This window comes from Pteropus medius, unplaced genomic scaffold (genome assembly GCF_902729225.1).
Source record: "Pteropus medius unplaced genomic scaffold, Ma_sr-lr_union100, whole genome shotgun sequence".
NCBI lineage: Eukaryota > Metazoa > Chordata > Mammalia > Chiroptera > Pteropodidae > Pteropus > Pteropus medius.
The window spans coordinates 440,465-456,972 of NW_024349227.1; the positions used below are offsets into that span (position 1 = coordinate 440,465).

Below are 16,508 nucleotides of genomic sequence, written 5' to 3' on the forward strand. Positions count from 1 at the left end.
AACTTTTGGGCTGGAGTGGGATATAGAAATCTGAGAGAGAGGAAATGAATTACACACACACACACACACACACACACACACACACACACACACACACGCACGTAAAGTTCCACTACTTTTCCAGACCTCAAATGTTTTCATCCGAAAAATATATCATCTACACACTTCCAAACACAACTGGATTCCTGCCCGGGCACAACACAAAGGCCAAATTCAAACCTGACCAAAGACTCCGGATGAACATGTGTGGTCTTCCAGCCTTGATTTCTGCCTCCCACATCTTTGGGCCCCTTTTCCCAGCATCTGCCAAGACGTGCTCTGAAGCTACCAAAAAGTGTGGTCATCTGAGCTGAGAAACAAGTACTGCCTCCACCTTCTGGGATACCAAATGAACACAGACTGACGCAGCAGCAAACGAGGCCAGGTGGGTATCGGGAGCACCTGTCATATTTAAACAGCTCTCACTGTCAAGGAAAGGCCACCAGGCCACCTCCTAGGCATCAGCTGGTACAGCCTTTCTCTCACCTGAAGGGCAATGGATAAGATACCTTCTCAAGGCTCCCTCAACCCAAGTCATGACTATCTTCTCTTTGGAGAGGTAGCTAGCCTGCTGTAGAATCCCTCAGAGAAGGTGGACACTGGAGGTACAGAGGAAGAAGGATGGAAGAAAGATAGCTGATAAGCATTGTGGGGAGAGAGGAGCAATGACCATCCATCAAAGACCAGATACTTTTTCTGAAGTTTACTGGAAAATGTTTTTTTCCCTTTCTTGCTCTATAAAAAGAAAGAAAAAAGAAAGAAAATCATGTTGCAACTTCCTTTGTCACAGGACATGCTCAGGAAAAAACAGACCTGACCCATTGCTTCACTTTCCCATTAACGGTCGGTCGGCTCCATCCCAAGCCCCAACTTCTGCTCACCCAGCTCCTGAGAGGCAGAAAGTAAAGCCAGCCAGAGCTCGCAGGGGCAGAGGACCTCCCCATCACCCTGCCTGCCACCTGCCACTCCTTCACCTGGGAGGCAGAACACATAAAGGATGTAATTCTTCAGAGCAAAGGAGAAGCCCTGTGAGAACCCAAAAGAGGATAAAAATAACCTCTGCCATGGCTTCAGCCTGCCATTTCCTTTTCTTTACCCACTTCCATCTTGGTTCTATGTGATGGCCAGGCAACACCCGATCCCAGCATTCCCTGTTACCAGAAAGATCTGTGGGGAGACATCATTTCCTTCCCCCTCAGCCACACAAAAGGTGGGAATACCTAGTGATCTTTCTCACACAAGTCTTAGAAACCTTCCCATTGGCCAAATTTTTGTGTGCACTGTCCCCTGGGTGTGTCACAGGGGTGAGTCCATGAAGTGTCTCTGCCAGTGCCAGGCAAAAGTGATCCCACCTCCTAATCCCCTCCAGCCTTGAGGAATCCACCCATGTCTCTGCATCCTTTGTGGCCGCCCAGTTGCCTGACTCCAACCCCTTCCCCATCACCTCTCTGAACCTCTTTCTTCATGTATAAAGGCAGGAATCAGACCACATGGCCTACCTCTGTCAGAAAGGTATAGTAAGTCCTCACTTAATGTCATCAATAGGTTCTGTGACTTTAAGTGAAACAATAGATAATGAAACCATTTTACCATTGGCTAATTGATATAAACAAAAGTTAAGTTCCTACAGCAGCATCTTATCAACATCATAAGGAAAGGATGTTATTATTAGAGGACATGCGGTACTGCCTGTCGGAGTGTCAAGTAGGAATATGTGTGAAAGGGCACAATCCAGATTTAGGGAGCAGTCTTTTTTTGTTCCTTTCATTCCTTATACATACATAGGTGTTCACACCTCTAAACTATTTTAAGTTCCCAAAGGTAGGGCCTACATCTTTTTACTGTAGTAATTTGCACAAAATAAGCATTGCATAAATATTTGATGATAAAACATAAATTGCTAGGTCAACTAAGTAATGCATTATAATGCAGTCACAAAGAACTATTAGAAAGGCAGTACTGCAAGCTATAAGGAGCTGGGGTTTTAGAGTTAGTCCATCAGTAACAGCCTCAGGGCTCTGCACTTGCTAATCCTTCTGCCTGATGCCCTTCCCCCTCCAAATATTTCCAAGGCGCACTCAAATGTCACCTTTGCAGTACAGCCCTGCCTGAGCCCCTATTTAAAACACACACTCCCAGCATTCCAGGGCCTCCTCCCTTGCTTTAGCTTCTCTTTTACACCTATCACCATCTAAAAAGTTGTATCGCTTTAATTATGTTTTGTCTGTCACCCCCTGCTAGAATGCAACCTCCATGCAGGCAGAATTTTTGTTTCGTTTGTTTGTACAGTGATGTATCCCCAGAGCCTAAAATCCTGCACAGCACTTAGTAGGTGCTCAATAAATAATTGTGAATGAGTGAATTATTCTGAACATGTTTGAACATGTTTCCTCTTCTATAAAATGAGGACTTTTACTTGGCAGTATTATTAAAGATTAACAACGAGGATATAAGTAAAACACCTAAAACAATGCCTGATACATAGTGTCTGCTCAATAAAGACGTTGTTAATCTAGGAAACCTTCACAGTGTTGCTAAACTTTCAACAATGATCTGAATGAAACAGAAGATAGAAGATTGTTACATGTATCAAAATTAATCTGCTGTTCTGATCTATCCTTAGGGAGGCTGCAATAGTCATTCTTGGCTCTAATTAATTTTCTTGAGTAGTAAGTTGCTTTGGATCTCAGAGGGATAGAAGGCACCCTAAGGCAAATCCTGCTTAGAAAGGCAGGGGTCTAGTCTAAGCTGCTAGAAATAACCCTTGTTGTTTGAAATTCCTCTCATCTCATAAAACAGAGGCATTAAAGGGGTCTAAAGCCAAGCAGATGACCCTGAAGAATCACCCATTCTAGGCTAATCCTGCCATCTGGGCTTCCTGATGGCCAGTCAGCAGGAGAGACAAGAGGCAGGCACAAATGTTTGTAAACATTGGTTCAATGACTCAATGAATAAAAATACTACAGCCAGGAAGAGGGTGAAAGAACACTGGCCTGCAGATGGTAAGGACAGAGAGGATGGCTCCCAGCCCCCAGGCTCCCTGGAACCTGGGCTGACCACCTCTTTACCAGTATTGGGTTGTTTCCCAGCAGTGAGGCTGCAAAACCAGCAAATGAAGAAAGTCCTTCAATGCAAAATCCTTCCAGTTCAAGTCTGAGCCCTTTGATTTACAAGTGAGGAAACCGAGTGAGGCCCAGACAGGTTCTAGGACTTGCTAAGGACCACACAGCCAGGTCTCTCGGATACCAGTCCAGTTCTGTTTCCCCTGGAAACCTGTGGCATGGAGTTTAGTGGCCCCACGAGGTTCAAAGCTCTGACCTCAGTCCCGACAACTCGGTGTGCAACGCCAGTCCTCTTGCAACACAAGGGAGCAAGGCCGGCAGATAGATCACCTTGGACTGCATCTGTGTATCTGTGCTGTGTCTGAAGCTAACTAAATGACAAAAGCTGTAGGAAAGCTGGCAAGTTCCACATCTGTCCTTGGCTCAAAGTTTTGCTAGAAGCAGAAGGGTCACCTCCACAGCGGAACAGGAAAAGGAGGGGTTCTGGAAGAGGGAGGAGAAGGAGGAGAGGCATCAATGGGAAACTGTGGTCAGGGCCCTTACAAGAACGAGAACTCCGTTAGCAGAAACAGAAGGTGCCAGCTTGAGTCAGCAAATCCGAGTGGGTGGTTGGAAGAAATGCCCAGAACACTCTTCTGAGAGTGGCTTTTTAGTAGACAGGGGAAAGAACAGGGACAGACACTGGGGGGGACCTTCACATAAACCTGGCTCAGTCATACAGAGCCCAACCCAACATTGTCATTTTCCCAGAACTGTCCCAAATATTTCCAAGGCGCACTCAAATGTCACCTCAACCCTGAGGATCACCACTAGTACCTTATGTTTATATAGGTAGCATCCACTATTAGTCACTTGTCACACCTTTATTAGGCAGCTAGGTATGATGCACAATGCCAAAGAACTCTACGGATTTATTTTAATGATGGCATATAGTCACCACATGGAAAACGTATACAAAAGTAATGAAGATGTGGGTCTGCAAGGAACTTAGAATCCAATATCTAGAGGAACACCTTGCACATGGAGAAAGACATTTAAAATGTGGAATAAAAGGTAAAACTATCTTGGAAAGTTTGACAGGGAGGCATGAGAGAGATCTGTTTCTGGTGCGAAAGGCTTCATGAAAGTAGCAGCATCATTCATACAAGGTAAAATAGGTAAATGCAGAGAGGGGTGGGGCAGGGAGGCAAAGACACTACAGATGGACAGACAGACAGGACAGCCAAGGTAAAGGGGTGAGAAAGCAGAGTCCTATTAAAAAAACAGCATAGATAAGTCTCTTAAGCTCTTAAGCTGAACATAGCATGCATTCAGGTACAAAAAAGAAACTACTGGGGTCAGATCAGGGAAGGATCTGGACATCTCCTATGTTCTGCAGGCAAAGGGAACCCGCTGAAGGGAAGCTGGGAAGCTGCAAAGATCGGAGCTGGGCTTTAGGCAAACTAATCGCCGCAGTGCACTCCAAGGAATTGAGGGCCAAGACCTTCCTTGGCTAAGGGTCTCAGAGTCAGTCCCGTGTTTCTACTGCCCATCCCTTCTGCTATTCCTTCTTTCTCTAATTACACCTCAAACTCAATTTTATGAAAAAAAAAATCTAAGGCAAGGTAAACAAAACAATTCCATGAAATCAGGAGACCCATGCAAAGGGGCACTCGCACCCCTGTTCCACCTCTTAGCACAGGTTCCAGCAGCACTGCCAAGAGTAGAGGACACAAAGGGTATGAAGTACCTGAGAATCCCACACAGGCTCTAGTGGAAAGAATATGAAGCTCGTGAGCCTGACAGCCAGAGGAATAACAAAATCCGGTATTTCTATAAACATGAGCATTTATATAAAGCTAGTTACTTACTAAACATGCTCATTTAGCCCCTGTGGCCTTCTGCCTGTTGGAGATCTATAAGGAGAGAGGCAGGAGAAAAGGCACTAGATGACCCCCTGCCGCCGTCACCAACACAGCAGAGCAGAGTGCTCTGTGCTCTAAGCTCCAAAGCGCACACTCTCCTCACCAGTCCATCTACATTCCTAGGATGCTCCAAGTTCCACCAGTGGCCTCAAATGCCCAGGGCCATCCTTCTCCCTCCCTAGCCCCCACGACTGAGCTCTGCCAAGCAACCTGCCATTCTTCACTTAGACTTTTCTTCCCAGCTCCTGCGGAGCCTGGCCTTTAGGATCCTACCAGCGTTCCTCTACGCATTATAGAAGCCAGGGAAGCGGGCATGGAATGGGGAAAGAAGGATAACATGGCTACCCAAGGACAGGGCTCCTTCTGTCAGAGTTAAAAATAAACTCTTAGTAATTTACACCCAACTCCTCCCCTGCAGAGGCCAATGGGCCTTGGCAGAGAAATTCTGTAGTGGAAAGGAGGCCCCAGGGGGACAGACTGCAGAAGGCAGACATGGAGACATGGTCTAGATTTGTACCCCTCACGAAGGCAGATGGCCCTCCAAGTCCTGCTTTGGCTCCTATCACTCTCCCCACATACCCATCTCCCAAATAAGCCCTCATCCCAGACACAGACATGAAACCCTCTCCTCCTGCACTGTGATCAATACCAACACCTGTCCAAGGACTAGAAAATTCAGAAAGGAGAGAATGCCAAAGCCAAACCAAAGGAAATACTTTGCCCAGATTCCATCATTTGAACAGGTATCCCAGCTACCAGAGCCCCTTTCCTCACCTCCTCAGTAAGTCCCCAGGATCCATGGGAGGCAAGGGAAGAGGTTACTTCAGTGGACTTCAGTGGACACAGATCACCAAGCTCCCCGCCCCCCACAGTCAGGAGGTAGAAGAGACCCATGCTCTCTGTGACACCCTGCAGATGGCTAAGCAGAGAGGGCCAGAGGGGCCATGGCCTGACTCAGGAAGGCCTGAGAGCCAGAGCCCAGTTATTCTTGGAAGCCAACAAGATGAGGTCACACTTGCGAGTGTGGTAACCTGAAGCCCCACACTGCAGAGGTGGAGAGAGGTGCCTAGTATCGCTTAGCAACAAGGCAGGAGTCCTAAGGCAGGTAGCATGCTCAGTCCCAGGGCAGTGAGGTGAGGGCCTGGGACAGCTGCAGGTAGGGCTCTCCTCCTCAGCTCCACACACCTCCTGGAAGCAGGCCTGCCTGCAGGTGGAGCTTGAAGGAAGCCAGAGCTGGAGGCGAGCACAGCCAAAAGCGTAATCAACTGATGAACTTAGTCATCCTCCTCCTTTTCTCACCCTTCCCCTAGTGGGGAATAAGCAAGGCAGCTCCCCAGAGTCTTTGTGCACATACAGCTTGCTACCTGGACAAACACCAGTCACAGCCCTCTCCCAGCACTCAGAAAATGAGTCGATCCCAAACCACCTACTGATCTGAGGCTGGAAGCAAAGGGGCAAATGGGGAGGGCATGAGTGAAAAGAGAGAAGTTCAGAAGTGTGGCAAGAAGACCTTGGACAGATACCAGGGCCTGGCAGTGAGGGGAGACTGTGGCAGTGGCAGGTTTATTTTTAGTTGTTGAGACAGAGGGACTGAGTAGCAGTTCTGGGCCCTGGGCAGGAGACCAGGTTGCAAATGCCCAGTGTGGCCTGGCAGCCTCGTAATGATATGAATAATCAAAATGGCAGCAAAGTGACCAACTCAACTATCTGCATGGGGAGGGGCGGGGGGAAGGAGCCCCCCAGGAACATGAAAGTGGAAGAGCTGGTAGGGAGACTGTCAGTGAGTCTCCTCTTAGGCCCCTCCCCTACCTGGCACTGGAGAGATTTCACCTTTGCTTCAGATTCAAAAGAAGAATCATCATGATAAGCCAAGTGGAGAGAAAGCATGGACACGGAGGCTCCCTGTGTTCCCCTCATCGTCTCTGAGACAGGAAAGACTTCCAACGGTGGCCACAAAGCTTCTGCCTCTGGTCACCGCTCTTCACCTCCCGGACAAGTCCTGGGGAACACTGGCCATGGAGATGCCTGGACACATCCCTTAAGAGTAAGATGCCCTTTCTTATGACCCATTGGGGCACCTCAGGTTCCTAGAGGAATAAAAACACAGCCTGGCTGGTCTTAGAGAGAACATCAGTTACAGATACAGATTGACCCTGAGGCCATGTCCCAGCCCTTACCGCCTGCTGGATGGCACATAAAGGTGTTTACTGGATCAGAGAATAAAGACCCCAAGAATTCCACACTGTGCTTTTCACTGTGTCTCTTCTTCCTCCAACCAAATCTGATGACCTGGCACACAGGACCCAAAAGCTCCAGGGCTGAATCCACTACATTAGCCTTGACTGGGCAGGAAGGAGAAAAAGAACAGACATCGCCAGGCATCCGCCTTCTCCTCTCGCTTCTTCAGACTCCTGATATCCCTTCTTACCCAGTCCTATGGTAAAAAGTGTTACCTGGATGTAAATCCTAATTTCCTCATCAGCTCTGGGAATCAGTCTCCAACTCTCATCTCAGAACGGCCCCTAGCTCATACCATATCTCTGAGTGAAAAAGAAGGCAGTCGTTTGGATGGACCGAGCACACGCCAAGGCAAAGCTTAACAAGTAGATGCTGGGCTAGACTACAGCCCTCACTTCCTCCCTCAGCCAGGTGCCCCTATGCAGGGCACAGCCTGCACCACTAATCACAGGGGCCATGTTTGGCACCACAACTTCAAATGGGGAAAGAGTTTTGGATGAGGAAGAGAAAGAATTCTCCATGTCTACCTTGAGCCACCACTGCCCTAAAAGAGTAGACTCATAGCACACAGAGTTACCCGGCCCATCCTCTCTGCTAACTAAAACACCTTCCGAGTCTTCACACAAGAAAAGGAGCAGCTAGTCAGTGATGATTATTAATTAACTGGACACAGGCTACCCTACAGGACGGCGTTAATTAAGCCTATCAAAAAGGCATGCACACTGGCCCACATACTGCTGATGGTCAGACATGGAGCAAGTCAGCGAGCTATCCTGCCCGCCCTCGAACTCATTTCCAGCACAGCCTTCCCCTGTCCCACATGCTAGTGTTCAAGAAGCCACCAGTAGCCTGACCCTCTGATGTGTGCACTGAGGCCTGGAAAGTGTAACTGATCTGCTCAAGGTCACATAACTCGCTAGCAGGGCACAAAGACTAGACCTCTTTTTTTTCTTTCTAATCTATCACATAACACATAGTAACAGGCTCATCTCTAGATATTTCTATCCATACGTATCTTAAAATACAAAATATCAGCATCCCCTAAAGACTAGAAAAGGTAAAAAATCTGATTTGGATTCATACCTGGTGGACATAAAGCTGCCCAGAGGTGTCGCCCCTTCTCTTTACCAGTGTCTCCGTTTATAAGGTGACCTATGTAGAAAGGTCCTAGTGACCAGTTAGTGGAGTTCAGTTTTGTACTGCCAGGTCTACAATCCTGGTACTACTACCTCTGGCACCCAAACAACCAAAGGAACCCAGACCAAGAGGCGGTCCCAAGGAAGCAAGTCCCAAGACATGGTTCTGATGCTGACACCAGGTAAGACCTTGGACATACCACTCAACCTGCTGGACTGGCCCAGCCTTTTCCTTGGTGAGATGGAAAGAGTCAAGAAAGACGACAGGGGAGTGTTGTCAGCTCAAAGGTGCAAGGAGGTGTGAGTCCCTTTACAACCGGGCCTTAAATCATTACCAAGAGCAGCTGCAGCCCCTTCAACCACAAAGAACAATTCTGCCCTGCCCGCCCACCTCCCTCTGGGACACTGACCCACCTGGAAAGATACAGTACAGAAAAAGGGGAAAAGAGAACTCAGATGATCCTGGGAAGGGCCTGAAGTAGAGGAGATGAAGCAGGAAAGCATGGATCCTGTACTACAGACATCAAACCACCACACAGAATCCTGGATCAGAACACAGGAGGGCCGCTTGGGAACTGTGAAAGGACTTGGAAGCAGATGCTGGTGCCCTGTCCTTCCCCACTGTGGCTGACATTCCTCCTGGCACAGACTCCACAGCGGGTGACAAGAGCTTTAGCTCCCTCCCCCAACCCCAGTATTTGGCCCGGGATTAAGTTTGCCTCCAGCAGTCCTGAAGCTTGGCTTCTGCTGGGCTCGCCCTATATCCCCTGCACCCGCTTCTTAATTAAAACCATCAACTGATGATGGCCCAACTTCTCAGATCCCAAGCAGTCAAAACATCTTAATCATGGATACCAATACCTCCATCCTCTTGAAAAGGAGCTCTTTCATTTCCCAGAAACCCACCAATATCTGGGCCCAAGGCTTGGGGCTGCTATTCTCCACTCCCCACCTTCTGTAAGCCACTGATCCCAGATCTTAGCTGGAGATTATTTTCAAGCTCTAGCAAATCCCAGAATTCACAAGTGAAAATGAACCGTGAGCCAAGCTGGCTTTGATCCTGCCTCAGTGGATGCCAAGAGCCCTGCTGCAGTAGACGGGGGCCAAGGCCCCAGGAGAGGGACAGGGGCTCTGAAATCCCCCCTCAAAAAACCACAAGCCCCAACCTCAGTGATTCATAACTTTCTTTACAACATCCTGTTTACTTTATGCCCTTCAAACACTTTAAAACCTGCTTTTAATACAAAAAATGGCTTAGGTTCAATTCTGAGCCACCAGCCCCACTGGCTCCCTATCAGCCTGATCTCCTGCTCTCCCCTCAAATCTACCCAGGGCCAATGTCACCATCATCTCCTGCAGATCTGCTCATTCCTCAGGGACCCTGTAATGAGCTGTCCTTGGCTCCTTCAGTCCTCACAAATTGCTCTATTTCAAAGTTCCTCTCTTCCCAACCATACAATTTAACTCCTAGACCAGCAAAGTCCAGTGGAACTTTCTACAAAGATGAAAATGTTCTTCTGCACAGTTCAATTTAGTAGTTATTAGCCACAAGTAACCACTGAACACCTGAAGCGTGGCTAGTACCTGATTTTTAAATTTTAATTTAGTTTAATTTAATTAATTTTAAGTTAAATAGCCATGCATAGCTACTGGTTACCACACTGAACAGTGCAGACCTAGACTGCATTTGTTAATTTCACCTTCTCCAAATCGGTTTCTTAACCCCCCAAATTTTAAGGCCACTTTATATGTCTGCATCCTCTATATAACTAAACATATGGCGGGATGCTCAGTAAGCTGTTAACTACCGGTAACCACAGTGATTATAAAAGAGGCTGGTTTGGTCAATGAAACTTTCCTCACCTTGAGATTCCATCCAACAAACCCCAATTTGGAGCACTGCCTGTCACCCAGCCACACTACTGATCTTGTTCCTGGACAGGAACACGGCATGAGGTGTGCTGGACAGGACGTTGCCTGCACTGCGGGGATGTGAGAGCTCTGGTCATCCATCCCTCTAACAGTGTCGGACCAACCATGAGCAGTTCGTCGGCTCCTCTTCAGAACACCAAAGTAAGCCATATCACAGTGACACTAAGTGACCTGGGAAGGGAGGACCACTGGAGAAAGGCAAGGAGAAGAAACCACAGGACCTTGTTTTCTCTAATCCATGCAATGGAAAGATAAACAGAGATAAGTTATGACAACATTCTATATTTTGTAAAGCAATAACAGGCTTCACCTAATCAGAGTCACACAGCACAGAGGGACAACGATGCCAGCTTTAATTAAATTTGTTCAGCTAATACCTAAGAGTCACCATGACACAGTGAAGCAGGAAGCAGCTGAGAATTCTCCCTTTGGAGAATACGACCAATTACTACACAAGTGGGTTGAGACTAGGTGCCCCTATCAAATAAATAGTTAATAGAATTCCCATATTCTTGTACAAAAATAAGAATAAATTAAATTTCTATCAAACACTCCCTAAAAAGGAGAGGGGATGGTAAAAAAGAAAAAAAAAAAGCTTGTTACTATAGATTCAAAACTCATGGAGCTGCTGAGTTGGTTTATAAGCTGTCCCTCTAACTTCATAGATTATTTCTGGGAAGGTGATTAATACCCACCGCCCAGCACCCACTGGCCCACAAGTCACAGAGGGTCTGAAGTGAGAGTGAATCTCCTCCAGCTTGAGGGGCTCAGGAGCAGCAGCAGCCAGGCCCAAGTCCGAGCCTGCTGACGCCATTGCAGTCATGAAGTAGAAAGAAGCCTGAGACTCAGAGTCAGGCCTCCTAGGTTCTCATCCTGGCTCTTCCAAGTGCAGGGCTATGTTACCTCAAATAAGTCTTTGCTCTGGGGCTTGCTTTTCTCATCTGCAAAGTGAGGGGGTTAGAGGAGATGACCTCTAAAGTCCCTTCCAACTGTGGATGAAGTATGAGTATGATTCAGAATTCAGCAGAAGCAGCCAGGAGAGATGGCGAGGTGAGGTCATAGCACCCACTAAAAGCATTTAAATGTTAGCTCTCTCAGGTGCAGACAGAGAAGCAGCAGGGTGAGCTGAGACTATTTCTTAAAGCACTGATTTCACCTAACAGGGTGAAGGAGTCACAGACCACAGACAGGGAGCAGGGCATCTGGGCAGCCGCCACCTCCCATCAACTCTCGGAGCTGTGAAACAGCAGTCAGAGGCCCTGCTGCTGCCCTGCTCTCTGCTCCAGAGCCCCAGGAACGGCCTCAGTACAGGTCTCCTGCCTTTTTCTTCAGGCACCTTCTGGATAGGACAACCCGTCCTGCCACCCTACCCCAGCCACGCACACATCATCCTTCCTTGCTTTATAATCAAAACACTTCTGGGTTTTGAAAATCACTTCACTCTCAGAACCTAAGGTTAAATTAATCAAGATTCAAGACCTAGAAATCTCTTTGGTGTATGTCTGGAACAGGATCCTTTGAACCAGATTACCCCTACAGCTGTAATTATGTCTTAGCCAATGTTTGGATATGGAAGTGCTGTTGACACTGCTGTCAGTCTCTGAATGCCTCATCCTTTCTTTCTTCTATTATTAAGTTTTTACACAAAGATATGTGGGAAATCTACAATTTAACAGTTCAGTCAACTCATCTGATCTGGGAGAAGGCTGCCTGTCAAAACAGACTCTGACTTCAATCTTCATCCATTTCTAACCCAAGAAGAATAAACTGAGTGTTACTTAAAATCCTGCTGGGTTTTTCCCTTTCAGAACTATTCACAGGGGAAGAAAATATCAAAATTTCTCTCCCATGAATTACAACAGAAATCTGAATTGCCACCCAAAAGCATTCTAGAGGGTGGTTTTGTGTGTCTATTAAATAGAAAAAGGAGCAGAAGTTGAGGGCTTTTGTTCTGAAGTCTTTATACAATATTCCAACTCTCCAAGAAAATGAGCAGCCAGTGTCCCCAAACTGCTGATGGGTGAAAGCAGATGGTGTCTCAGAGAAGACAGAAAACTCTCCTGGAAAGAAATGTCTGTCATTTCCTCAACGGGTCGAGTTAACTGTGGTCAAACTTTCATTCAACTCCACTCTCCAAGGTCACATCCATGGTCAAACAACTACTCCCCACCCTGACCCCAGTTATAAGTGATCTAAGGCACAAAAAGTCTTAAAGTGTTCAAGATGCTAATCTATTCCTTCTCCAACAGTCCAACATTAAACAACAACCAAAAGCCCAGAGCAACACCTTAAAGTAGAAACCAAATAAATCTGACAATATGGGGACTGGTTGAAACCTCTCTCGAAAAATAAAGAATGAAAGCAGCAAGAAAATAATTTTAGAGGCCTTAAAATCTGGAAGTTGGACATGCTTGCTCTCTAAAACCCTGAAGTGCCTACCAAGGTTTTATTACATCTAATTATATATTCCAACAGTTCCACCCATAACACATATTGGAGTTTTGTATTAATAGCTGAAATACAACTAGCCATGAGGGTTGAGGGGGAAGAGAGAAATATAACACAGGAAGTAATTTTCTCCTCCAATCATTAAGACACCTCAGGGGAAAGAGGCGTGATGTGTCACCTTTAGAGATGTGGTTTGATCTGAAAACCCTCTGAGGGGAAAATCTTTTTAGTGACTCTGAACACTGGCTCCCACCACACTGGGGACCCACCCACTCATCTCATCAGACCTCCGAGTCCATTGTTTAACTTCTGAAGTAAGTATTCTCACTGAATTCCCATTCTCCCTCTACCACAAGTCCTAAAAAAAAATAAAATAAAATAAGAGTTTGGATTTCCCCAACTCAAGGATAACTCTCCCTCCCACTGTCCACCGATGGCGCATGTCCAGGACTCAAGTGGCCACCTCGGATCTGCGGAATCAGCACCGGGCCAAGCGTGGTTTCCAGACTGGTTTGACAATGATCAATGGAGCTATGGAAACAGAAGCCGCGCCGGAGCCTGCTGGCCTCCCATCTGGAGCCTCACAGGCACTGAAGGTAGGAGGGCGCCAGCTCTCAGATCAAAACAATTCCTCCTTCTCCGGGGGGCGGTGGCCCATCGGAATCCCCAGCCTTGCACCCACCACGCGGGCCCACGCGCCGCAAGGCGGCACCGCCGCACTCGCGAGGCCCAGGGAAGTGAAATCACACATTCCGGCTCCCAAATAAGGAGCGAGGCTAAATAAACCTCTGAAATCCGACTTCTCCAAACCAACGGACCAACCAGCTCAATGAGTAATGGGTCCTTTGTGCCCGCTGAAAGGAAGGAGGGAGGAGAGGACGGGGAACCACAACACCCGAAAATCACTTCCTCGAGACGCGGTGAAATTAGCAGAAGTGGTCCCGAAGCCAACAGTTCCGACTCGGCTGGATCCCGCTCAAACCCCAAAATGGCAGAGTCCTCACGAGTCCTCTCGAGGCCCCGCCACTCACACCGGAGGTGACCGGAAACGCGGTCTCCGCGGCGTGGTCGGCTGGGACCTGACTGTCTCGCTGCCCCCCGCCCTTGCCGCGCACTTGGCACCCGTGGCGCCAGGACCCACGGCCCCGCCGCGGCCGGGACGCCCCGTCCCAGGAAGGGGTCGGCGCGGTCACGCTGAGCGACGGTGAGCTCCGCCCGCTCCCGGGCGCCGGGGGGTCGTCCCTGGGAGCCCCGTCTGCCCGCCCTCTCCTCCCCCGGGCCCCAAACCTACTTTTAGGGCGAATTTCTCTTGGGTCCTCTTGTTGAAGATCTGCAAAACTTTCCCGTTGATGCCCAGCCCCAGGACCTGGGTGGTGACCTTGTAGTCGTCGATGATGGCGTTCTTCTTGATCTGCAGGCTCGACCTGACGTGGAACTGGGGGAACTGCTGCGGGATCTGCGGTGGCAGCTGGGCCGGGGCGGGGGGCTGTGGCGGTGGCGGCGGGTTGGGGAACAGCACCGGCGGGGTCTGGCCCTGGGAGTTGGACAGCATGGTGCCGGGAGACGCGGGAGCGGAGGCCGGAGGACCCGCGGCCGCTCCCTCCTCCGGCTCCGGACGGGGTCCCCGCCACCCCCCGCCCGGCGGCGAAGTTTGCTCCGGGCTGGAGCCGGCTTCCCCGGCCCGGCCCGGCTCCAGGCTCGGCGGGTCGCGGGGCTCCGTGGGTCCCGCCGTGCGCCGCTGGCGCCCACCGGCCCTGCTCCCTCCCTCCCACCCTCCCCCCGGGGGCCTGGCGCTCGGTGGAACGCGGGACGGCAGGGGCCCAGCCCGGGGGGGAAAGCGGCCGCGCGACAAAGTAACCAGCCCGGGGGCCGGCGGCCGCGTCACAGCCTCGTCTGCGTCCGGGGCCGGTCCTTAAAGGGGAGGGTCGGAGGGGGCAGGGCTTGAGGAGGCGGGGCGGGGCGAGGGGGCGTGGGTGTAAGGGAGGGCTGGCCTTAAAGGGGAGGACGCGAGACACGGAGCGTGGAAAGCGGGACTGGGGGGGCTTGCCGGGCAGAGAGCGGGGACTGAGAAATCCTAGTTCTTAATCGGGGCCACCAAAAGGGAAGGGGGAGTCGTATGAAATTAGCTGTTCAGATAGAAAATCCACTTTTTTCCAACTGTGTGTCTCTTAGCAGCAGCCAATTGGAAGAGGGGGTGTACTTTGAAGGCGAGAAATGACTGAAAGTGTAGACTGAATGAGATCTCAGTGGGGAGCTGGAGCTACATAGGCCGTTTATCCTAGGAATAGATGTGAGGCCAATATTAAATATTTTCTTAAGTTGAACATTTTCCTCTGAGTTTTGTATTTCTTCTCTCATAAAGTTATTGTTTTTCAATAAAGACATGTGTAACTATGAACAATTCAGTAATTATACCTTTGAACATTTTTTTTTCATGTAAATTTACTTTTAAAAAGGGATACAGGGTGGGAAGAGAATGGATTGACATTCAGACTGCCTGAATTTCGGAAAGCCTTTACCAACTGGCTGGCTGCTTTCCGGAAGAACAGCAATACCTTTCGTGGAGTTGTGGAGAGAATTAGATAAGACAAGGAACATAATAAAAGGGAAGGTCTGGTGAATAGGTTCTGATTTCCAATGTGGAAAAGTTAAACCCTGAACCTACAGCCATGAGAAGTGGGTATTTTTGAAGAAGCCGAGTTCTAGTTCAGATTAGCAACATGTCTCTGCGAAAGATATTAAGGATATAGCTGGACCTACATCGTAGGCCACATCAGGGGAGGAGACTAGGAAGGCCCTAAATGTAAGCTGCCAGAAGGCCTCTATACATATTCTGATGGGGTTTGGGGATGATCATCAAATACATCCCTGCTGATTGTTTCCCAGCTCTGAGTAGTAGAGAAGTAAGCCAAAAGAACCAGACAGGCAAAGACAAAAACCTCAGTTTATTACCCATAAAGGCAAATTAGAGAATGGGGCTTGACCTATGGCTACACATGGCCCCCTAATGTCTCCACCCCCCAACACACACACACACACAACATTCCAGAGCCCCCTTGTTTGGAGAGACCCAGCTCAGGAAGAAGGAGAGAGAACGCCTGAGGACGGGCAGGCCCTTGGGACTGAGGCCAGGCAGGGAGGGAGTGAGGGGCAGAGGGGAAGGCAGACATTACCCTCCCAGCACAGTCTCTTCCAGGACAGGCAGGGCTCACTCCACAGGCCCAGGAGAGAAACAGTTGCCCTAACACAAATATTTGCTCTTTTCAAGAAGAGTTCATTTAGTGTACACCTTGACTGAGTACAGGGTACCATGCTTGATAGGCCTTGCGGTGGTGAATAGCTTTAATCTGTGGGGAAGAAAACAGACAGGTGCAAGGGGACAGCATTGCAAAAAGTGGCACAGAAACAGATCTGGAAGCCAAAGGGTTCACCTCTAACAGGAGGAACCAGAGCTTCCCTGACTGATGCGGTGAGACAGTTCCCCCAAACCCTGGCTCTTCAAAGACAAAGAGACTACCTAAGGCCAGAGAGATGAAAAGACACCTTTAGTTCATCAGATCTACAGTACTGTTGTCACCTCCCAAGGCACACTTTGGGAGTTGCTGGAGGACTGAGAGAAGGAGCGGGCCTGGGTCCAACTGCTCAGTCTTTCTCAGGAGATCCCAGGTCTGGGGCTGCTCAGGGCTCTGAGTTGGTCTTTTTCCCTCTGCAGAGGGTCACTGAGGGCTTCCTACTGCTTGGCACTGAGC

General features: G+C 49.0%; 1 protein-coding gene across 4 annotated transcripts in view; it reads right to left on the reverse strand.

Annotated features, from left to right (window-relative positions):
• The window catches only part of MAPKAPK2 (MAPK activated protein kinase 2), a 45,128-nt gene extending 30,598 nt beyond the window's left edge, over nt 1–14,530 (reverse strand). The window contains exon 1 of one of the 4 annotated variants that reach the window (XM_039881726.1): nt 14,051–14,530. In XM_039881726.1, coding sequence (XP_039737660.1) covers nt 14,051–14,311 — 261 coding nt within the window. In that variant the 5' untranslated portion in view covers nt 14,312–14,530. The remainder of the gene's footprint in view (nt 1–14,050) is intronic. The other 3 variants (XM_039881727.1, XM_039881728.1, XM_039881729.1) reach the window with 3 other exon arrangements.
• Between the last annotated feature and the right edge of the window lie 1,978 nt (nt 14,531–16,508).